Source organism: Microtus oregoni, unplaced genomic scaffold (assembly GCF_018167655.1).
Source record: "Microtus oregoni isolate MIOR12 unplaced genomic scaffold, Mior012 000004F_ref0000308, whole genome shotgun sequence".
NCBI lineage: Eukaryota > Metazoa > Chordata > Mammalia > Rodentia > Cricetidae > Microtus > Microtus oregoni.
The window spans coordinates 21,756,249-21,780,036 of record NW_024543063.1 but is presented as its reverse complement, the minus strand read 5'-3'; the positions used below and the strand labels follow the sequence as shown (position 1 = coordinate 21,780,036).

The 23,788-nt window shown below is 45.3% G+C and overlaps 2 protein-coding genes across 2 annotated transcripts in view; one reads left to right on the top strand and one right to left on the bottom strand.

Annotated features, from left to right (window-relative positions):
* Col4a4 (collagen type IV alpha 4 chain) overlaps nucleotides 1-15,554 on the top strand; it is a 120,971-nt gene extending 105,417 nt beyond the window's left edge. Inside the window, exons 44-48 of the mRNA XM_041649674.1 lie at nucleotides 2,377-2,502; nucleotides 7,242-7,358; nucleotides 7,724-7,912; nucleotides 9,738-10,024; nucleotides 10,389-15,554. Coding sequence (XP_041505608.1) covers nucleotides 2,377-2,502; nucleotides 7,242-7,358; nucleotides 7,724-7,912; nucleotides 9,738-10,024; nucleotides 10,389-10,649 — 980 coding nt within the window. The 3' untranslated portion in view covers nucleotides 10,650-15,554. The remainder of the gene's footprint in view (nucleotides 1-2,376; nucleotides 2,503-7,241; nucleotides 7,359-7,723; nucleotides 7,913-9,737; nucleotides 10,025-10,388) is intronic.
* Nucleotides 15,555-18,504: 2,950 nt separating this feature from the next.
* Rhbdd1 (rhomboid domain containing 1) overlaps nucleotides 18,505-23,788 on the bottom strand; it is a 123,342-nt gene continuing 118,058 nt past the window's right edge. Inside the window, exon 7 of the mRNA XM_041650756.1 lies at nucleotides 18,505-20,934. Within this exon, the coding sequence (XP_041506690.1) occupies nucleotides 20,840-20,934 (95 nt within the window). The 3' untranslated portion in view covers nucleotides 18,505-20,839. The remainder of the gene's footprint in view (nucleotides 20,935-23,788) is intronic.

Here is a 23,788-nt window from a genome sequence, read left to right as displayed (position 1 = left end):
AATAAATTATGAAAATGTGCATTTATTCTTTCCAAGTATTTGTTATTACCCCAAAGAAATTACCCTGAAAACAGACCCATAAATTACTTTAGGGATTCTAGAAGAGGCATGTTTACCGGTTACCTTCTTTCAGCTCCTACATTATCAAAAGGTGAAGAAAAACAGGATGAAAACTTTTCTAAAAAATACTATTTTAAATATTCATAATTTAAAATTAAAGCGAGATGGTGAATTATTATTTCTGCCCTCTCTTGTGATAAGTTGATATTCATTTAAAGATAATATATCAGTCCTTACCTAAAGTCCAGTCAAAAGGGGGGCGAGGTGTCAAACCTCTGTAATACTAGCACTGGGCAGAATGAGGCAGGAAGATTGTTTGATCCAAAATGCCATTGACTATATAGTGAGATGCTACCTCAAAAAGCCAGAACGACGAACGACAACTAAAACAACAGACAGTGAATCAGCCAAGCTCCCCCGACTTGGCCTCGTCTTGGAAAGGTCCAGTTTATGTTGGGGAAACAGGAGACATTCCTGTGTATCTCTCTCAGTAGCCTTGCGGCAAAGTCCAATTTTACATTAAACTGGACGTATTGTGAAAAATTCTCTGGGCCTGTGTTGCTTATAATTTCATGCCATGTTTTATGAAAGATTCAGTTTCAAGCAGCTTAAAGACTTGAGGTCCATTCTGCAAAGGCACAGGGAGTATTGTGTGGCTCGCTCCTCGGTGGTCACGGCCAGAGTTCCTCAGAGAGTCTTGTTCCTTGGTTCTTGCTATTTAAAGCCATTATGCATGTTTTCATGAACTTTGAGAAAATTATAACTAACCAAATGGTGTGGTTTTCAACATTTCTTTAATTAGAATTTACTGCACACAAACTGAGAGTTCTTCGGCTATGGATGTAACCCAAGGGTATGTGTATCCATGGGTCCCGTCCACATCACACACACACACACACACACACACACACACACACACACACACACGGAAAGAAAGAGACAGACAGACAGGCAGACAGACAGACAGACGGACGGACAGAGACACAGACGGACAGAGACACAGACAGACAGAGACATAGACAGACAGAGACATTAGAAACACAGACACAGAGAAATATAGAGACAGAGAGCAAGTTGAGGCAGAACCTTAAGTTGATATGCTGGTTAGGAAGGTACATTTGGATCCACTGCCTTCTGGATTGTAGTTTGGACAATGTCTGGACTGTGTAACTATAAATATGTAACGTATCCCTGGGTTTTTCTTACCTGGGATAGTCTGAAAACAAGCCTGTGGCATGGTTGTCCGAGGAGCGGAGTGATGAAGTGCTCCACACAGGCCCTGATACACAAGGCCTTTGGTGTCTCTTCGCTGTTCTCAGTACTGCTCAGTGGCATTTCTAGCCCCCGTGGGATGTTCCAGAGTGACTGATTGAGGCTTTGGGGAGCAGCCTGTCTCGATACAAGCAGTATGTTAAGAGAGTGTCAGCCCCCCAGTGCCATGGTCCTCCAGGTCAGAATGCTTGGTCAGCACGATTCACCTTGCTTGGGAACATGCTAGATATGCACAGTCAGAGTCTAGCTCAGATCTCCCAATACTGAAATTGCTTTCTGACTTACTGGCAAATGTTTCCAATGTGCTGGTCTGCAGTCAGCTCTGTATTGGTGCTTCTCAGCACTGGCAGACACTGGAACCACCTGAAGAATTAAAATCATACCAAGCCTTGGGGTTCACGTCAGAAATCCAGGTGTTGCATCCGCAAATGATCGAAAATCCCTTGTAGCTGGGTTTATGAAGCCCGAAGTTGAGGGCACAGCCGAGGCTGCCAAGTACTACAGTATTCTGGAGGGTGGCGGGTAACAGTCTACTTTGTTGCCCCTGTAGATCATTCCAACATTTATTCAAGATTGAAAAACCTCTGGCCATCTTGATTCACATAGAGGAAACCGATACTAGGTGAATCCACCTGGTTCCAGTATAATGAATTAGGAATATGCTAAGCCAACCTCTAGGGACCCCTAGTTCCTCTTGCAGTGAAGCTCACTAGTAAAATATGGAACAAAGGTTGAAAATCCCTTGAAGGACATCAAAGTATTGCTACCTCAGCCAAGAGTGAGTAGTCTCTATTTCTGATCTCACTGGCTGTCCATCTCTGACTCCAGCAGTCGCTTAATCCACCAAGGCTTTCTAGAAGGTTTGTGAGGGTCCCTGCAGGGAGCAGGGCAAGTTCCCACCATTGCAGAACTTACACTGGACTATTGAAGATTCTTGTTAAGATTTTAGTGCCATGTCAGGAATCCATCCCTCACTGGAAAATGTAGAAGGAGCAGGTTCATAAGCATGGGAATCCATTTATACAGCAGTGATTCCAATTGCAGGTGAACCGGGGCCTCCTGCCGACCTGGATTCCTGTCCTCGGATCCCAGGACTTCCTGGAGTGCCAGGCCCCAGAGGACCAGAGGGAGCTGTAGGGCTTCCTGGAGAGAGAGGCCCCCCTGGACCAGGTATAAATTTCTTCTCTTAGTTCACTGTCAAAATAAAAACCTATGTGTTTTGTGATATTGTTTTTCAAGAAGAATCTAATCAACTTGCGGTGGCTAATCTGTGAAAACTTTCTTCCTCTTACATTTTTGTGTGTCAACACAAAGGGATTTGGATTCGAGTTCCACACAGTCTTCCTCTTCTTGTGTTGAACTCCTGTTTAAATCTTTTAGCTTTGCCCAGCTCCTGGAGGATGCATTTGGAAACTCCATAGCACTTCAGAGTAGGTGGCTTCATTTTGAATAGTAACAACAACAGCAACAAAAGCCCAAAACAGACAAAAAAAAAAAAAGACTGAGTTATGAACCAGTGGAGCAGAAACAGCTCATGAGACAAGAGAAGGACAGGACCCACTGAGACGATGGAGGAGAACAGGGCAAGTAGTTCTGAATTTTGGCAATGGCTGTACTGTGCCCAGAACTGACCTCATAAGCCCTGGTCAATGACCATCAGGGTGGGAGAACCCTTGTTAGCACCAAAACCATACTGTGCTGGGAAACAGTAGTTTCCATAGAGTTTATTTTCTTCTTGGACATCCTGCCCACGTTGAGTAATTTATGCTGAGCTAGGGAGTGCCGGGCTGTGGAAAGCAGAGCCCCCTTCGTACCCACTGTAGCATCTTTGAGTTCAGCATCTGTGTGCAGAGGATCAGAAGGGAGGCTGGGAACCAACCCGTTTCTTGCTTCCTCCACAGCCTGGCTGTGACATGGTTCTTTCCAGTGCAGAGCCAAAGGGCCTGGAGGGAGAACTGAATGTTGTATTAGTTGGTTTCCTGCAACCCTAGAGACCGTAGCAGCCTGGGATCTGTTCTGCAAAGGGCCCCTCACCATGTGGTGTTGTGGCGTGTCTTTGGCCTCTATCACTAAAAATGAATATTGGACCTCTACCTTGTGACAAGCAGAAATGATTCCAGATGTTAACACATGGCCCCTGGTAGATAGAAGCACCTAACACTGAGAACTGTTTGTGAGGGAGATGTATGGTTATCGGCAGTGGTAGCATCAGTCTCTAGGGAAGTTAAAAAACAAACAAACAAACAAACAAACAAAAAAAACCCCAAAACCTTATTGGGGGTAGGGAGATGACTTTGTTGATAAATTATTTCCTTCCTTCCTATTTCGCTTTTTGAAACAAGGTTTGACTGTCTATCTCTGGCTGTCCTGGAACTCTGCTCTATAGACCAGGCTGGTCTTGTATTCACAGAGATCCGCCTGCCTCTGCCTCCTGAGTGCTGGGATTAAAGGCATGAGCAGCAACCACACCAGCGTGGTAAAGTACTTTCTGCATAAGCATGTGGAGCTCAGTTCATCCCCCAGAACCCACTGGGTGCAGCCAGGGTGCCTATAATCCCAATGCTGGGAAGGAAAACACAGTAGGAACTTCGGGGCTAGCTACACAGCCAGACTAGGTAAGTCAGTAAGTGTCAGGTTCCAAGAGACTCTGTCTAAAGAGAAAGTGGAGGGTTATTGAGGAAGATGCTTGCCTCCAATCTCTGGTTTCTACATCAGTGTACACACACACACACACACACCTACACATGAATGTACATGAACACACACACACATCTATACATGAATATACGTGAACACACACACACACCTACACACAAGTGTTTATAAACACACACACACCTACATACAAGTGTGTACTGGAACCCACATACACACACACCTACACATTCACACAAAATCTCAGATTATAGGTATTTAAACAAGAAGAAAAAGAAAGAAGGTAAACACAGTTTTAGGAGGCACAGCTGGCTGTGTATCTGTCCCCTCTTCTTTCGGCACGGCTTTCAAGAGTCCGTCTTCTCACACTGTTTTGCAAACTGCAGATCTGAACATGCCATTAGTTCTGTGTCATTACATATTTCCCAACAATATTGTCTGCGGCGGCTGCAGAATATTGCATTGTTTGATTGTGCCATAATTCATCTAACCACCGCTCTCATGAATTATTTATCGATTATTGGTGCCAGCACTCTGCGAGAAATAAATGAATCCAACAAAGCCATGCTCTTGGAGCAACAGAAAAGGAAAAGAGAGGTACTGACATTAGGCTCCCATGTCTTGAAGGTCAGCAGGGGTAACCTGCAGAGAGAGAGAAGTGAGGGGGACATCTAAAGCCTGGAATTTCAAGCCTTATGGAACTTCCAGATCCCTTCCTTCACCCCTCCTCCCTGGAGAGCTTTTAAAACCACACATTGCTGGTCCCAGCCTAGATTTCCTGTCTTGTCAAATGCGGAGAGGGCTTCAAGATCCATTTTTCTATGAGTTCTGAGCGCTAGTTCTGCCTAGTTTATGTTTCTCCTGCTCCTTTTTTGTAATTTTTGTTCTTATTTCTGCCTGTTCTTTTTTCTAGAAACTAATTTAATGTTTTACACCCACCCTCCCTTTTTATGTTCATATGTGTGTGTGTGAGAGAGAGAGCGGGGGTTACATACATATTCAGGTGTCCACACAAACACACATATGAACATAAAAAGGGAGGGTGGGTATAAAACATTAAATTCGTTTCTAGAAAAAAGAACAGGCAGAAATAAGAACAAAAATTACAAAAAAGGAGCAGGAGAAACATAAACTAGGCAGAAATACAGGGTTTTCCAAATATACCACCAAGTTCATTGCCAGAACGAGCTGTAAACTTCGAAGTCTAGAAGCCGTCGTTACCAAAATGTGATTCCCCAATAACAGCAGCATCAGCACCATGTGGGAACGTGCCAGAAATGTGGATTCTCTGAACCTGGGCCAACCCATGGTGGTAGATGCTGATTTAAAGACAAATTTGAAGGCTGCTGTTCTGGACTCATTGGGTTTCTGCCTCAAAAGCAGAAGGGCCTATGTGGCTGGGAATTGCTTAGGCCTGCTTCACAAGGAAGATTGGGGTCCAGGGTATTCCAGTCAGTTACTGGAGCAAAAGTTAAAAACCCAGCCAGGGCCTCAACTGGAGCAGCAGGTGGGGAGGGAGAGGGGCATCTTAGAGCAGCGCAGGGAAGGAAATGATGTCTGCCATCCCTGATATTGCTAGCTTCTCAGCCCCAGTCCCGGCATCTTTCTTCAGGGCTGGGTTGTGGTTGACAGCACAGGATGTGGACAATGTCTTCAGTGGGTCCCTTTATTTTCTGTGTTCTCCCCTGTCAACGGTAAAGCCTTTCTCTTCTGTAGGTCTGGGAGAGCATCTCTCAGCTTTGTCATCATGGTGTTAAGGAGGCAGTAGGCAAGAAGAAAGACCAGTAAAGTGACCCCTCACTCTCCTAAGCAGGCAGGAGTTGCTGGTGTTTGTGAGCCGCCCCATATGGGTGCTGGGATCTGAACTCTGGTCGGTCCTCCTTTGGATGAACGGGCCAGTCTTAAACTATGTTTCAGTTTGCTCTGGCTGTCATAAGGAATGAACAGAGCTACACAAATACTCCACCCCTTGGTTCTGGTGGACAAGTCTGACATCAAGGCAGCCATGGGTTTGGTGTCTTTTGAGGTTCCTTTCCTGATGGCAGCGTCCCCCTCTTCCTGTAAAGATCCAAGCCAGATTGGGTTTACCCACCATAACGGCCTTGTTATTGCCTTGATCATATCTTCAGAGACATCGTTGCCAAATATAGACATTCTAAGGTACTGGGAGTTAGGAATTCACTACAAATTTGGAAGAGAAGTGGCACACATCAGCCCGTAATGAGCTAATTTAAGGAAGGAGATAACAAGTAGGGTCTAGAAACACAGAGAGGGATAGTAATTCAGCTAAATGATTTAGCATAAACACCCACAAACATGATGAGCTGCTACCATGACCCCATCAAAACTACAGTTAAGGAACTGGAAAGAAGAAAAAGGAAGCCAAACACTTAAAACACCCTGTACGACCAGTACAGTTGTGCCAAGATCCACAAGGATGCACCTGCAGCTTGTCAAGAGGTGGGGCATGGGGGCTGAGGGACACCATCTCTGCCTTTGCTCCCTGGCTAATCCACGTGTGCACTCCATGCCTGCAGAGGTTTCTCTCTCTCTCTCTGGAGCAACTGTAGATTGGGCTGTACACGGCCTCTATGAAGATTCAGTTGATAATTCACCTGAAGGAATTAACTGAAAACTAGCACATCCTAAACCCTGATGAAAAGCCATTCTTAAAAACTGAACCCTATGCTCGGTGTGGCAGCATATGCCTTTAATTAAAGCATTTGGGAGGCTGAAGCAGGCAGATCTCTGAGTATGAGGCCAGCCTGGTCTACAGAGCAAGTTCCAGGACAACCAGAGCTACACACAGAAACCCTCTGTCTACAAAACCAACCAATCAACAAATCAACCAAACACAACCAACAAAAATGAATCCTGTTAAATTTGACTTGCACTTTCACCCGGATTTTTTAAAACATCATCCTGAAAGAATGTCTGATTATAAAACTAATACTTGTTCAACATCTTCTAAAAGCAACAACAACATTAACAATAAAATGAAGAAAATGGAATAACATTCCTCCTCAACACCTCCCTGGTCTAGGGCTATAGCCCTTTACCAGATCATGGTGGAACTAATGTCAATTTGCCATACCTTTCAGAACCTCAGTGTTCCCAGTTGCTTGGGGAGGTCATAAGCTGATGTCATGCACTTGCGCAGATTCTATATCATTCAAGCGGGGAAGAACCCAGAGGCAGTTCACGGGATGTACATGCTGAAGTTTTCCCTACCATCACCATGAACTTTCCCACAGGGTGCAAAGGAGAGCCTGGGCCGGATGGCAGGAGGGGCCAGGATGGCTTCCCTGGATCTCCTGGGCCCCCAGGACACAAAGGCGACACTGGAGAGGCTGGCTACCCCGGAGCACCAGGTAGAGTTTCCCTCGCTTTCCTTTTCTGTGACATTGCAGTCCTCACTCTCAGCTGCTTCTAAAGCAGGTGCACAAATGGATTTCCCTTGGATATGAGCTCTGCAAGCATCCAAGCGATGTTCATGTTTTCTATTTTATATCAATATATTCCAGTCACCAGGGAGGTGTTTTTATCCTTAGTAACCATTGTGAGGGGTTTCGAAGACACCCCTCCTCCATGCAGAAGAGTTGTGTTCTGTGAACTACAGACAGACCAAGGGTGTAGTTTGAGAGGCAGGCTGTGTCCTGCTCCCTCTGCTTCATGATGCTGAGACTAGAAAACACTTATTAAATGGAATGCCCCCCCTTTTCCTTTCTTTCTGCAGGCCCTCCTGGTTCGATTGGTGATCCTGGGCCCAAGGGGTTTGGCCCTGGATACCTCAGTGGCTTTCTCCTTGTTCTCCACAGTCAGACAGATCAAGAACCTGCCTGCCCTATGGGTATGCCCCGGCTTTGGACTGGGTTCAGCCTGTTATACATGGAAGGACAGGAGAAGGCACACAATCAAGATCTCGGTATGGATTCACCAAGACAGATGCTGTCACGTGTTATACAGGGCCATCCACACTATGGTCCAGAGAGCAAAACCATGGTCTTAACCTTACAGATGCATCAACTTCTTAACCACTAATCTTCCGTGGCATTACTATTTAAGAACAAAGCAACCCTCTCGTGCTAATTCCCACGATCCTGTTACTACCACTGAGCCTCATTCTGGTGACTGGTTATTACCTGCCTACTTAGTACTCACTTTTGTTTTATTTGACACATGCTTTCACTATGCAGCGTTGGTTGACCTGGAACTGTGTAGACCAGGCTGGCCTCAAACTCACAGAAACCAACCTGTCTCTGCTTCCTAAGTGCTGAAATTAAAGATGTGGGGCACCACAGGCATGGGGCACCACAGACACAGGGCACCACAGACACGGGGCACCACAGACACGGGGCACCACAGGCACGGGGCACCACAGACACGGGGCACCACAGACACGGGGCACCACAGACACGGGACACCACAGACACGGGGCACCACAGACACGGGGCACCACAGGCATGGGGCACCACAGACACGGGGCACCACAGACACGGGGCACCACAGACACGGGGCACCACAGGCATGAGGCACCACAGACACGGGGCACCACAGGCATGGGACACAGACTTGGGCTGGAAATGGAGACTGCTCATTCATGTTCTAGTTGCTCAGACCGAATAATCACACAGACACTATATTAATTACAATATTGCTTGGCCAGTGCCTTAGGCATATTACTAGCTAGTTCATATCTTTTTTAAAATTGTTTTTATTGAGCCATATATTTTTTCTCTGTTCCCCTCTCTACTCGCATCCCTTTTACCCTCCCATGGTCCCTATGCTCCCAGTTTACTCAGGAGATCTTGTCTTTTTCTACTTCCCATGTAGATTAGATCCATGTATGTCTCCCTTAGGGTCCTCTTTGTTGTCTAGGTTCTCTGGGATTGTAGACTGGTTTTTTTTTTTTTTTGCTTTATGTCCAAAAGCCACTTATGAGTGAGTACATATAATACTTGCCATTCTGGATCTCGGTTACCTCACACAGTATGATGTTTTCTAGCTCCATCCATTTGCCTGCAAATCTCAAGATGTTATTATTTTTTTCTGCTGTGTACTCCATTGTGTAAATATACCACATTTTCCTTATCCATTTTTCAGTCAATGGGCATTTAGGCTGTTTCCAGGTTTTGGTTATGACAAACAATGCTCCTATAAACATAGTTGAGCACATGTCCTTGTGGTATGACTGAGCATCCTTTGGGGATATACCCAAAAGTGGTATTGCTGGGTCTTGAGGTAGGTTGTTTCCTAATTTTCTGAGAAATCGCCATACAGATATCCAAAGGGGCTGTACCAGTTTGCATCCCCACCAGCAATTGTAGAGTGTTCCCTTTACCCCATATCTTCTCCAGCATGAGCTATCATGAGCACTTTTGATCTTGGCCATTCTTACAGGTGTAAGATGGAATCTCAGAGCCAAGTTAAACTGAATTAATAAATGCAGATTTAATAAACAGGGCAAGGCAAAGCAGAGCACTCCTGGGTGGCCTCAGGAAGGCAGGAGATAGAACATAAGAGTATATGTGGTAGATCTGTGGACTGGGTCTTAAATAGTCTGTAGGCAGTCTTGAGACGGTCCAGAGGAGGAACTGCTGATGGTGGGCTTTCTCAGGGGCGGGGTCTGGAATGGGAGGAGTGGGACTGGGTGGAGCTTCCTAACACACAGGCTCTAGCAGGTGTGGGGGTTCCTGGCCGCTTTGCACAGAGCAGGCTGCTCATAGACTGCCTATCTTCTTCTTTCTAAGGTTTGGCGGGGTCTTGTCTTCCCGTGTTTAGCACACTACCCTTTGCCTACTGCAACATTCACCAAGTGTGCCACTATGCCCAGAGAAATGACAGGTCCTACTGGTTGGCTAGCGCGGCTCCTCTTCCCATGATGCCACTCTTGGAGGAAGAGATCCGCCCTTACATCAGCCGCTGCGCCGTGTGTGAGGCCCCAGCCCAGGCAGTGGCCGTGCACAGTCAGGACCAATCCATTCCACCATGTCCACGTGGGTGGAGGAGCCTTTGGATCGGATACTCATTCCTGATGGTGAGTCTCCTATCCTTGAATCTTATACCTGTCTAGATGGTAGTTCTGTGTACTGTGTAGACACCAGAGGACACAAGGTCATCCAGGCCAGTGCGGACTATAGCCCGCTGAGCTACAAGGCCTTCACTATTATTTTTAATTTTTTCTCATTAACTATTCTTTGGTAAGTTTGGTAGAAGATGGATTTACTTTAGCCGTCAGTGAAATTGGCTCCATTTTACATAGTCACCCCAAACACTTCTTAGTGCACCTCAGCAGATTTAAGTTGCTTTTTATTGAGTGATGTAGGAATTTTCAAAGCAGAACTAGAGCCAGGTGTGTCACTGATTGGCTGAGCCTTAACTCTTCATTTTTGTCTCGGTAGCACACTGGAGCTGGGGACCAAGGAGGAGGGCAGGCCCTCATGTCACCTGGCAGCTGCCTAGAAGACTTCAGAGCTGCACCATTCCTTGAATGCCAGGGCCGACATGGAACCTGTCACGTTTTTGCCAATAAATACAGCTTCTGGCTGACCACGGTGAGCCCAGACCAGCAGTTTTCCTCTAGCCCGTCACCGGACACCTTGAAAGACATTCAGGCCCAGCGCCAGAAAATCAGCCGGTGCCAGGTCTGCCTGCGAATTTAAAACAGCTAGAGGACTCACAACATGCAAAGGGTCATCAAGAGAGACTTCCGTGGAGGAAAAGATGCCCCAACTACTGTAGCAAATTCAGTGGTGCTCTCTCCCGTCTCCTTCAGCCTCGCCCTGTCTCAGCGTGGCTCCTCCAGGAGCCCTCCTTCTCCTCGCTACAGATCAAGTGAACGCTGCACACGTGGATTTGTTTGGCCCCCACCAATCCAGATGAAACCCATACATTCCCCTTTTATTGAGAAGATGGAAGAACAGGCTTTATTTGAACATGTGTTAATTCCCAGAAAAGCAAATGAATGACAAAGACCAGATTATAAACGACTGAAGAGTTCATTCATTGGTTGATAGCGTCTCAGACAACTGAAGTCAATTATTCTGTAATCTATTGGGCTTCTGGCTAGATTTTACAGGAACAATATAAATAGGCCAACAAATGAAGCTATGTAGCAGAGATTTTCAATGTTTCAAAAATGATTTCCTCTCTAATCTATTATAATCTATCCTTTTTAACCATGCACTTTAAATAACTGTGGGACCATGGCCCAAAGAGGGTTTGAAAAAGGAGGAAGAAAGGAAAAAGAGCCTCTCTACACTAGCAGTTCATTTCAAAGCAGAATGAGTCATTTTGCCAGGAAGGCCTGCAGTCCTGTATTCCAGGGCCTCAACATTAGCATAAACACTTCACGGACTAATATAAAACATTATGTTCTCTCCTGCATTTTACAGAGAATAGAAATGCCTGCTCTGGCAACCCTTTTGAAAAGTAGCAATTATAGAAAAATATATTCAATAAGGGATTAGGAGCCTAAAAGCTATTAATGAATATTAAGGTAGTGATTCACAAAAATCGACTCCCCGTCCCAGGGAACCTGCAAACAGACTACTTTTCCCCAGTTGGGGGGCCAGAGTGTCCTTCTGCTAATGGCACTGAAGCCACATGGGGTTTACTCAGGCAATCCTGAGGCTGGTACAAAGCCTCTGGCTCTCCTCCCCAGGAGAACCTGCGAGGCTCCTCCTCCACACACATAATGGCAACTGGCTCCTGAAGTGACAGGGCTGTCATTATGCACTTGGGAGAAAATTAAAGGCTGGCTTAATTAAACTTAGGTAAGACGATTCATTTATGTCAGGGTCACCCCACCAGGAAGGCGCGGGGCTCTCTTGAACAGAAACAAAGACGATATCCAGTCTGAATTTTGAGCTCCTGTGATTTTTGTTTTTTTATGGGAGCATCCGTTTCACCAATTTTCAAACGTTCTTTATATTGTATTAGCATCATGGCGAGACAGCTGTTTGATACTGGACCTTAGCAGCTCCTGCACACGGGCAGGATCCATGTCAATTTGCAGTGATTTTTCTGCATACCAAAGGATCTGTTGGCTACTTAGTCAGGGATGGCAACAAATCACAAATAGAAAGTCTTGCTAGAAAAGACTTTATTTTATTATTTTTTTTTTAAACTAACCTTCCCCAGCTAGAGTAAAATTGGCATTTTAATAGAAGAAAGGATTTTCCCCTGAGGGTGACACTCATGTCAGAACTCACTTTTCAGGGCACTTAAGAATAAACTGAGAGAAAAACTCAATTAAAATTTTGTTTCCGGGCCTGGAGAGATGGCTCAGTAGTTAAGAACACTTATGGTTCTCCTGGAGGATCTGAGTTCAGTTCCTAGCACCCAGGTCAGATGGCTCGTGGTCACCATAACTCCAGTTCCTCTCCAGCCTACGTGGGCACTCCTGTACACATACAAATACCCACCCACAGACACATACTCACACACATGACTGAAAATAAAGGGAAACAGGAAAGCATTTCCAAGACGTGTTTTCCTTGTCATCCTTTGATCAATGGCGGGCTCCGTTATGCAGAATACATTTAGCGTTTTTGTTGTAGGCTCCCTGTGGGGTGGCTGCTTAAGAGAACTTTCTGGTCAATAATGTCTATTTTATTTTATTCTTTCTAAAGCTAGTGCCTCAGTCTGGAGTCCAACTTGGCCCGGGACTCACTACAAAACTCCACGCTGGCTTCAAAATCTTGGCAATTTCCTGGAGATTCTAATGTGCTAGGAGTTCAGCCTTTTTTCTTTTTTTCCTTTGTTCTTTTTCTGTCTGTCTGTCTTTCTTTTTTTTTAAAATAAAGAAACCTGGTGTTTTTGTTTTGTTATTGAAGACATGGTTGACATTGTTTCATCCTAGTCTGGAATTCACTATGTAACCAGGGCTGAACATCTCTATTTTATTATGAAATATTTTCTTAATGTAGCAGAATATTTCCTATTGACCTATTTGATTTTGAGTTCATGCTATCCGTGTTGAATGTTTTGAGTGTCTGAAATTGAAGCCCACTTCTTTTTTATTTGCATTACTCATGTGTTTCCAGGATCCCCAAACCAGGCCTCCTGATAGTTCATGATGAACTTGGTCTGAGAACAGGTTCCAGGAAGAGGTGAGGGGAACAGGTGAAGCATTAGAACACACGTCAAATCCTTCCACTTTGCGGTTAGGATATTAACACTCTTCATAAATAACTCAGGACTGGCTGAATCAGGAGGGCAGTTTAGCTCCCTGAGAGAGAAGCCATGAAACAAGTCCAAGTATAGATTCCACATCCCCCCTCTGACTATGGCATGGATCAGAAATGTATTTTGAAATGGTCCAAAAGGGCAAAACAATGAGGAAAACATTCTTGGGACAGTAGAGCATGTTATTTTAAAGTTATTATTTCTCTTTCCACCTGGCTATATCTCAATGTTTTTGGAGCAGCGTTGCTCAGAGGGGAACACGAACAAAGCTTTGTAGTTATCCTAACCCATTACTGTGATGGTCTTATCTAAACTTCCTTTTTAGGACCTCCGCCCTTGTCTAGCTGGAATGTGCTTAGATCCCTAATGGGAATTATTTGGAGGCCCCGTACCAAACATGCACTGGGTGTTTCTTTCTGGGTCTTCATTCTTGGTAAGCGGAACCTCTCCATCAGGCAGGTGTCCATGCTGCCTGTGGTCTGTTCCCCAGGCTGAAACATCCCCATTTTTGTGGGGGCTACTACCTGCTCCATGCTCCCTACATCACACACAGCTTTCCACCTAGCCTCTCGCAGGAGATAGCTCCAGTCTGGAAACCCAGCCATCCTCTAAATTCCACCCAAATTAGATTTTGTTATCTTTTGGCTTAAAATCCACAATGACCACACCGCCTATGAAGTCCAAATGACTTCACAGGGGGTGAGAGTCCATCGTGAACTGTGAGGCTTGTCTGCGAGCGTCTCTCGTGAGCATTTCTTGTTAGCTTGAACTGCACACAGATCTGCAAAACATTCCCATTTCTTTGTGTCTCTGGTTCCTCTTTTTACCATTGATGCTCTCCCTTGGGACCATTGGCTTGGTAGACACACGTTTATCCTAGCACAGTAGACTAGTGTAGGTGTATGAACTTCCCAGAGACTTGGGGGGCTCTCTGCTCTCCCTCTCCATTCTCTAATATCTTAGTACACCCCTTTTGTTCTCTGGTTAAATACTGAAGCCCTCGTGGGACAGGGACCATGCTTTGCTCGTCTTCGGTTGTCCACTGTTAACATATGAATGTGCCTATTATTGACTCAGCTCTGTCATTCAGTGACAATTTTCTATACCTTATTAAACCTCTGATGTTCAGCTCTGTAGATAAGATATCATTGCTAAGAGGGTGCCCAGCATAATAAGTCTTTCTTACTTCAGAATATCAAAACGTCAAACATTCCCACACACCCACAAGCTCTTACTACAATTATCAACACAACGCCAGTCAACCAGCACTGACCCTTTCTAATTACTTCTCTCTGAGCAGAAATCAGAAATGAGATTTGCTCAGAGATTTGGCAGAAAGAAGATCCCTCACTGAAATAGCAAGACGGCTTGGGCTGCAATCTGTATTCCCTCACGATTTAACGACTTCTTGGTACCAAGTTGCATCTCCGAAGTCCGTGTGTTTTGAGTGCTAAGAAAAAGTCAGCAGAATACCCAGGAGACTTGGACTTCACCAAAGAGTTCCTTTTGCACTTCCTGCAGGTTACCGCAAAACAGACGGTTCTCCTTTGGGATCAGGGGTCCTACCGGACCACTGGAATGGTTTAACAGCTGTCTCTTTTATTTGGTATAGCTGGCTGTAAGAAGCGTGGGAAAAGGAGGACTTCTGGTTGGACCCAGGTTTCAGTCCAGATGTGTCCCTTCCCAATTCTGTTGTCATGGGTGATTTCTGCTAAATTTCCCTCATCTATAAGTTAGGACATTACACTCATGTTGAAAATTAAAGTTGGATTATTACCTACCTAGTGCATAGCAGCCACCATGCACCAATTATCGTCACATTGTCTATTTAAAATAAGGTATTCGATATGAAAACTATTTCTTGTCTCCACCCCCCCCCAAAAAAAAAACCAACAAAATTACACATTGATCCTCCCAGGGCATATAAATTACTGGCTAGAATTATTCATACCTAGCCAGCTCTTAACATCTTTGGGAATGCTTCTTTATTTCAGTTCTTGGTTATTGTACCACAAAAAGTTATCACAATTTCCTGCAGGGACATTATGAGTAAGGTATGCAGGGACCAAACAATTGGCATCAAAAAAGTCAGCATTCTACAATTCTGCTATCCACAAGAAACTCCGCATAACGCAGTAAAAGCAGGGCGCCTAGCTGCCACATCCATGGGAAATGCTTGAACCTTATGGTGCTTAAATATTTAATGAGTCATTGGGAAGATGTGAAACACTTGATAAACTGCATCACTTTCTCTAGCCTATCGTTTTAGAGTAAGAAATTTTGATCATGCAACTTTTGCAAGATGCCCGATCTACTGTTGACCCATAAATATTTGCTGTATTGTCACTTATGATATGGTTCATTATATATAAAATTGTGTGATGGCTTCCAAAACCACTGTCTTGATGAATGTATTTTCTTTTAAACTATGTATTCTATAGGCAGATGTATGTATGTGCATGCATGTTGTGTGTTAAGTGTGTGTGTTGTGCATATGTAGGCTAGAGGCCCTAAATTGTTGCTCTCAGGTGCCATCCACCTTGTTTTTTTGGAAAGCATCTTCACGGATCTGATATTCATAGGCTAGCTGGCTGGCCAGGAGCCCCAGGTACCCACCTGTTTCTGTGTCCTCAACCCTGGGATTACAAGCATGTACCACCAGGCCTAGCTTTCTTTAATTTAATGTGGATTTTGGAAGGCTTAACTCATCCTCAAGTACTCAAGGCAAACACTGACTGAGCTACCACCCCAGCACTGTGCCCATCTTCATTTTAAATTTACCTTATAATGTGGTCTGTCCTCAGAACTGGCTGAGTGGGGAACATAAGTTTGCCAGAAGGAAGAGCCAAGGCTGGGGAAAGTGAGATTCTGAGGCTATATGAAGTATACTTCTCTATTCAGTGTTGGGTGGAGAAAAAAAGAGAGAACCAGGCCTTAGGCAAGAGGGTGGAATCAATCCCAGGTGAGGGGCAGTATGAGTCTCAGCCCTAACAGGCCTGAGTTGTCATGTGAGTTAATAGACGAGGCTGCCTACTTCCAGGACTATTTGAAAGGCTGAGGTGTGAAGGCCAACTGAGGAGACAGGCAGTTAGATACTGGGACTTGTAACTTCCCTGTGCTAGCAAGCTTCTCATGGCTGACACCAAACGCCTGAGAGAAACAATTGAGAATGAGAGTTTATTTGAACTCAGCTTCCGCTGCAGCTTTGCTGGATTAACTGAGGTGTATAGCGGAGTCTCACGCTGTGGGAGCACGGAGCAGAAGCTGCTTGCCTCATGGTGGCCAGGAAACAGACTGAGAGCCACCAAGAGTGGCCCAGAGCAGCACAGCCTCCAAGCACAGGCCTGCTCACTCCAACTAGGCTCCACCTCTGAAAATCACCACTTCTCTCAGCATCACAAGGCTTCAACACATCAGCCTGAAGGGTGACAGGGCAAGCACACGGGGTACTTCATATCCAAACCACAACAGTACGCGCTGCTGGACATGGGTATTCTTGGCCTAAGTTTTTGTTAAAAGTGGGGGATATTTAAAATGGGTGATACAATGTTCCTCTGGTCTCAGAAAAGCCAGTTTGCTGTAGAATGCATAACGAGAGTGGAGGTGGCTCGGTTGGTAAGGCGCCTGCGGCATAAACACGAGGATCTGAGTTTGGATTCCCAACACCTATGGACAATCAGGCTTGAAGAGGTACTGTCCATACAGACCTAGCACAGAGAGGGGTGGGGTCAGGTGGATCCCTGGACTCTCCGGATCAGTGTCTAAAGAGAACTCGTGCCAAAAAATGTCAGGGTACTGGGGCCTGGAGAAATGGCTAGGTGGTTAAGGCTAGCGGCTGCTCATTCAGAAAACTGGAATTTGTTCACGGCACCCATGTTGGGCAGCTCACAGTCTCAGGGGACCCAATAGCCTCTTCTGGCTCCTCTGGGCGCGCGCGCGCGCGCGCGCGCGCACGCGCGCACACACACACACACACACACACACACACGAGTTTGAGAAGCACTTTGGTTTACCACCTGTCATTATAGGAATGAGCATCTTTTCATTTCAGTCTTCAAGTATCTCTTGAAATGCTCCGACATTTCAAAACGCTGCTGAAGGTACAGCGAGGAAAACGAGAAACGTGACTATACTCTCCCAGGTCCTGCCCTCGGAAGGAAGATGTACTCTCACGGCACAATCAGCATTGCCAAGTAACGTGTGGCTATCAAGAGATGCAGACTAAACAAAACAGCAGGTCTGCGATGTGAGCTCTGGTCTCTAGGAAAGGCCTCAACTTGGCGACAGAATGTGGAGGACAGAATGGGCTGAGGGAGAGGAGATGCCAATCCAGTACTGAAGAGATCCCAGTATGAGACGCATTTGCAGCCTGGATGAGAAGACCAGTGAGCAAGCTGTTAGGAACACATGGGCCGAGGTCCAAAGCTGCTGGGAGAGCCCGGTGGTTGCGGTTAATGGCTCTGACCTTTACCATGTGTCCACAGACAAACGATAAAAGATATTTGAGATGATGAGTGGTACGGCTAAAATGGGTTTTGGAAGCCCAACTGGCATTGGTATGTCGAGCTGAGTGAAGACGTATTTTAAATATGGAGCAAAGCAATGAATCGAGAGGCTTCAAGGTCCTTCAGAGCTGACAGCTTGCGATTCTAAAACACTGGAGGAGAAAAAAAACGTGGGGGGGGGGGAGTGCGAATTAGGTTAAAAAATTGCTGCAGGGATCGAAGGGAATGGGTAGAAGAAATGATACACTTAGGAGTAACAGAATACACTTCTTTCCTGAACATGGGCTTCCAACAGAGGCAGGGTCACCTCTGGTCATTCCCGTTGCCAGCTCCCCTGGCAATGCCCTGAGTCCAGTTATTTTACTGCTTAGCTCCAGCCTTGCCAGCAGGTATTCTTACAGGCAACACTGCCAATCATAGGCAACGCTCCTCAAGTCCTCAAGAGGAAGCAAGCTTAACTAGTCCTTCCTCCTTGAGAACCAGGAAAAGATTCTGAATGAAGAAGTCTTTAAGCTAACTGCCCACACCAAGCTTTGGGAACTGGGTACCCTGGGAACATAAAAGACAATCAATTGGAAGATTATTGATAAAGAAACCAAATTTAAAAATCGGCTTTCGGTGCTAATTACCTCCCTGTTAGGAGGGGTAATCAGTGTCTCTACTCTTTCTTAGTCCACTTCCAGTTTGTAACATAATTTTGAGCATTCCTATTTGCGAATGGGGCAAAACCAAACAAAAATGTAACAACAAACAAAGAAAAAAATTCCAGACACAGAAAACAATAGACATGGGTAAGCCCATTACTTGAATAACATAACTACCGTAATTTCCAAAACATCTTTATTCTGAAAAATACCTGATTTTCACTTAGAACTAAAATGACCTTTCTCACATCTGTTATAAACATTTGGTGACATTCCACTTCATAAATAAAGAAAAAAAACCCGCATAACTATACCATCCAAAATTAGGATTCCAATGTCCAAAGCAAGAAGGTATTATTATTAGATTCAAGGTACATAAAAAAATAATAAAATATTTCCACATACAAGCTAGCAGAGTTCTAATTTAATTGAAAATGAACTGTGGTGGGAAAATAACATTTAGTTAGCCTTCGAGTGTGGAGTGAGGGAGATAGGAAAGGTATGGCAAGGTAATGGAGTTACAGGTAGTTATTAGCTGCCATGTGAGTGCTGGGAATTGAACCCAGGTCCTCTGGAAGAGCAGTCAGTGCTCTTAACAGCTGAGCCATCTCTCTAGCCCAGACCACTCCAATTTAAATGTGCTTAAAGATATGCCCAGGCTCATGGGCATAATTCATAACATCAACTAACTGCGGCTTTATACCAATTACAAATTCAACCAAGGTGCTCAGGCACCACTGGCTGGCTGGCCTGCCCAAATGCTTTCAGACTTCAGGGATTTGCTTAGCCCATTTGTATGCGAGTGTCAAGTGTATGCAGGTGGGTTCATATGAGCAAGCAGACATGGTGTTGCACAGTTGGCCGGCACCAGATGTGTCAAATGCACACAACAGAAAACCGAGACGTTAATAGCCTCAAAATGTCAACCCCGGGCACCAGCTCATCTTAGAGCTGAGCATTTGGAGTTTTATTTACACACTGTGAATTCCTTTCCTTCTTTACTTCAGCATGTGCTCCTCCTTCCCTCCTGCGCCCCTCAATTCCTCCCTCTTTCTCTGAGACAGGGTTTCCGCTGTGTGTACATACATGTGTGCTTGTGTGTATTCTGGCTGGCATAGAACTTCATATGTCAACCAGACTGGCTTTGAACTCAGAGATCCTCCTGCCCATGACTCCTGAGTGCTGGGATTAAAGGTGTGTGTCACTATGCCCGGCCTGTGAATTTTCTTAATGGACATATAATACTTAGTTTAAAGTCGGTTTTACTGGTTACAAGTTTCTTGATTTATTTTATAAATTAATCTTCTGAAAGCAACATGCACACACACTTTTGAAAACAGAATACAAAACTGTAAACGAAGTCAGGTCCCATGCACTCCCCTCCAAAGCTCATCTGCATGAATAGTATGTTTTTGTAGATGCTTGCACTGTGTGTAAGAAAGCCTGCCTACAGAAACTACACATGAATGTGAGTTAAAATAGGAGCATCATTTGTTGCTCCTAACTCTCTTTGAACTAAAGGCTCCAAGACAGTCAGGTAGTAGCGATAATTCTGGCTTTGTCCTTTTATTCTCAGAACACAAGCAACACAAATACCTTCCGTGACTCGGACACTCTGTTTTCTAAACACTGAAGTTCTCTGGGGCATTCTTTTTTTTTTGGATGCCTGTTTATGACAGACACCAGGCACAACAGTGACCAATGAAAAGGCACTTTGGTGAAGAAAGAAACACTTCCAGCAAATGGGATACCCAGTGAGAAATTAACTGTTCATCTCCGCTTTGCTCTGTATGTGGGGGGCGAGTGCCGCTGTTCTGTGGAGTAGTTACACAAGTCTCCTGCTCCTGGAGGTGTGGCTGTGCACCCCAATTGCTGGTGCCATTTGCTATCTGATGAGTGAGTGGGTGTTTTCTCCATCTTAGATCTCTCCTATTCCCCTCCAGTCAGATATTCTACACGCAGAGCAAAGCAGGGGTTGTGAACAGCAGGCAGACACAGCCCCCCAAGCAGCCTGCATGATAGTGGATGGACTGTCCCAGGAAGGCAGCCACATCCTCTCCTGGCATCATCATGGAACTTTGCCAGGAGGACCAGCGGTGGTGGCACTGCACCTCCTGCCAGGCAGGGCACCGAGGCAGAGTGAGAGATGATCCTCTCACCTGGTGAAAAAATACTTTCTATAAAGGACACAGTCTTCAACCCCAGTGTAAATGTGCAACTGAGCTGGGTGGGAAGGTGGGGAGTGTGTGGAAATTGGTCCTAGCTGAAGAGGTGACCATTGGCTTAGGAGAGAACATAGGGCTAGATAGAAAGCTGTGCACTTCCGGGGCAAGCCTGGTTTCCAGATGTCAGCCTGGCTGGGGCCATGGAGTGACAGCTCGTGGCAGACATGAGTGATCTGTAACAATAACAGTGTGCTCTGCTTTTGTTCACAATGAATAAGGGGCTTGGGGAGTAGACTGAACGGGCTACAATCACACAGCTGGACCACGTCTTCCTGGGCGTGGTGCCATGTCACTGGCCATCAAATCTGTGAAGGCGCTGTCTCCTCATTTCTTCCTCTGGCGTGAGTCGGAACCCATAGGGTGTTGGACCATTTCTGGTATTTCCTGCAGCAAGAAAGCGTAAAGGGAAATCACACACTGCCTGTCCATCGTGCTGACATTTACAAGGAAGAGTGTACCCTAGGATTCCAAGAGGAGAAAACCAGCTGTTTGATGTCATCCTTATTTCAACACGAAAAAGACACATAGCAAGCATATTTTAACTTCAGCTGTCAATACTAATTTCAACAGAGAGCAAATAATTTTTAGCATGGTTCAGCCATGTGCTTGATTCACACTCAGCTTCTTGACACTTGGCCCACTTTGACTTTTTTCTTCTACCATGTTCCATAATTTAATTTTCATCACTTAACCTTCCATATGTCTAAAGGTCTGCTTTCATTTTTTATGCCCAACTCAACTAACTCCTCCCTAGCCCACTGCTGATTATGCTGCCTGACTTCTCCTGCTTAGCCCTGGGGCCTCTCCTTCCTCCCTCTAACCTGCTTGTCTTCCCAGCCTGGGTACCAGAAGCACACCTAACTGAGACACATGAGTCTCATCTTCCGGGAGGAGAAGGGCTGCATACACAAGGGAGAACAGGAGCAGAGCTGACTGACCCAGTGGCGGTGATGCCATGTTTCAAGGGATTCGTGTTCTGCCTTGATTTTTTAATGCCCTTCTCAGTCAGCTCACCCCACCTCCACCCAACACACACAGTGTGGTAGCTGACAGACATAAAATGTAAAGGTCACATGACTGAGAGGGAGGTTCCTCAGTCTGTAGACATACTCCAAATATAGGCTGTGATAGTATAAGAACTTCAGTTAGCACATGGAGGTATTCTTTGAAGGAGAAATATATAGTCTGTAACTGGAGATTTCTTTCCCCCCCGCCAGTTCCCGAATAACCACTCAGAAGCTTAATATTAATTATAAACTGACCAATGGCACAGGTTTCTTACTGGCTAGCTCTACATAAAAATTAACCCATTTCTAACAATCTGTGTGTCACCAAACACCCTGTGAATTACTGGCAATACTCTACATCTTATTCCTCCAGCAGCTGCTGCCATCTCTCGACCTCGCCTTCTTTCTCCCTGTATTCAGTTTGGCTTTCCCACCTAGCTATACTCTGCCCTGCCATTGGCCAAAGCAGCTTTATTCATCAACCAATGAAAGTAACACAAATTCACAGCATGCAGAAGGACATCCCATATCAACAGTCTGATCTTAAACCTCAGGAAGAAACTTCATACTCTCTGTTGGATACAGGTAAGAAGGTGGCACTAAAATGTCATCTTTTCACTCCTAGATCTGCAAGGCCTGCTAACTGGCAATGAATCTTTCTCGCATCACCGATAGCAACGAAGTCTCATTCCCTTTGTCAACACCTGACCAGCACTGAAGTCTTCCCCTAGTACAAACTCTTTAGTGTTCAGACTTTCTCTGCTAATTGTCCTTATCCGAGAGCTGCCATGTTCTGCCCGAGAGAGATGCCATCTGTGTGTACCTCTGCTCCCTCCTACCAGGGACAGAAGCTCAGAAATGGTAAGGGACAGCTATGACACTTCTCACGACCTGGACCAGTCCCAAATACATAGCTGTTGTCAAATAAATATGGTATTAACTGCACTTGTCACTTCCAGAGGCATCTGATTGGACCAGACATCACCCATCACAGACCACCCAGGACGGCTGTGGCTGACTGGGGGAGCAAAGGCTTTGAACTCACTTGGCCCCATGAGAGGATGAGAAGGACAATTGCATCCTCTGATGGAAAGCAAGTGGGCATGCGATCTTTCTTGCTCCATCTCTGCGAATGGCTTGTTTCATTGCTGTTCGCATAGACAAGGTGGATAGATGTCACAACTATAGTGAGCTGGCAGGGAGACCAGGGAGAACTGATCTCTGAAACCAGCTGGAATTTTATCTGTCCAAGAGAAGTCCACAAAAACTAGTCAAGAAACTCTTGCGTGACTTTGTTTATGTGTTGTTATTGGGACCCTGATACTTACTTCTAACTAGTCCTCTTTTGTTGAGATCCCGCGTTGATGACCTCTTAAGCCTGTTATCCCTTCTTGACTGGAACAATCAAAGAGAACAGAGAAAGACTTGTGCCCATGCTCATCACTAATGATGAACCTTTACTTTATGATCTTTGAGTACAGCAAAACGCATGTCACTGTCTTAACCTAGATTAAAGACGACAGTGAATAAAAACACTAAACAACTTTCACCATAAACATTTTATGAATTTTCAAGATTTATCCTATAGATAAAGTTTTTTGCTGTTTTTATAAAGGAATTTGTCTTTGTTCAGAATAGTGAATTTCTGAAATGCCAACTACATGAATCAAATCAACACAAGCTTATTGCTTAAAATTGTTTCATATAATCAGATCCAAATCCAACTTTGCTGTTTGTGGCTGCTTTTAACAAGAGAATTCTAACTGTACTTATGAACGCGGGCCAACACTTGACAGCCTGCTGCAGATGGGCAGGGACTCTGATTAGAATCAGGAGCAGCTCAACGTGGCAACGTTGCCACAGGACCCAAACCAATGGGAGTGGACAGTGTCCTCACACTCTCAAAGAAAGCCAGTGTCCTCTGCTGTGTTTCCGTGACAGATGATTCACAGTTGCCTTTGGGAGGACTAATTGTTTCATGATGGAAGGAGAGGCAAAGAGTTAGGGGGCAGATGGTGAGAGTTCCTCAGGCCTGTAGGCCCTGTGCATGTGCGCTCTCTCTCTCTCTCTCTCTCTCTCTCTCTCTCTCTCTCTCTCTCTCTCTCTCCCCTCTCTCTGGACCCATTTGCAGAGCATCCAAGGAGAACTGAGGCTTGGCCAACAGAAGAAACGCCACTGGTCAAGGCGAGGACTCACATCCCTAGGCACTCAGAGGCATGAAAGTCACCCCA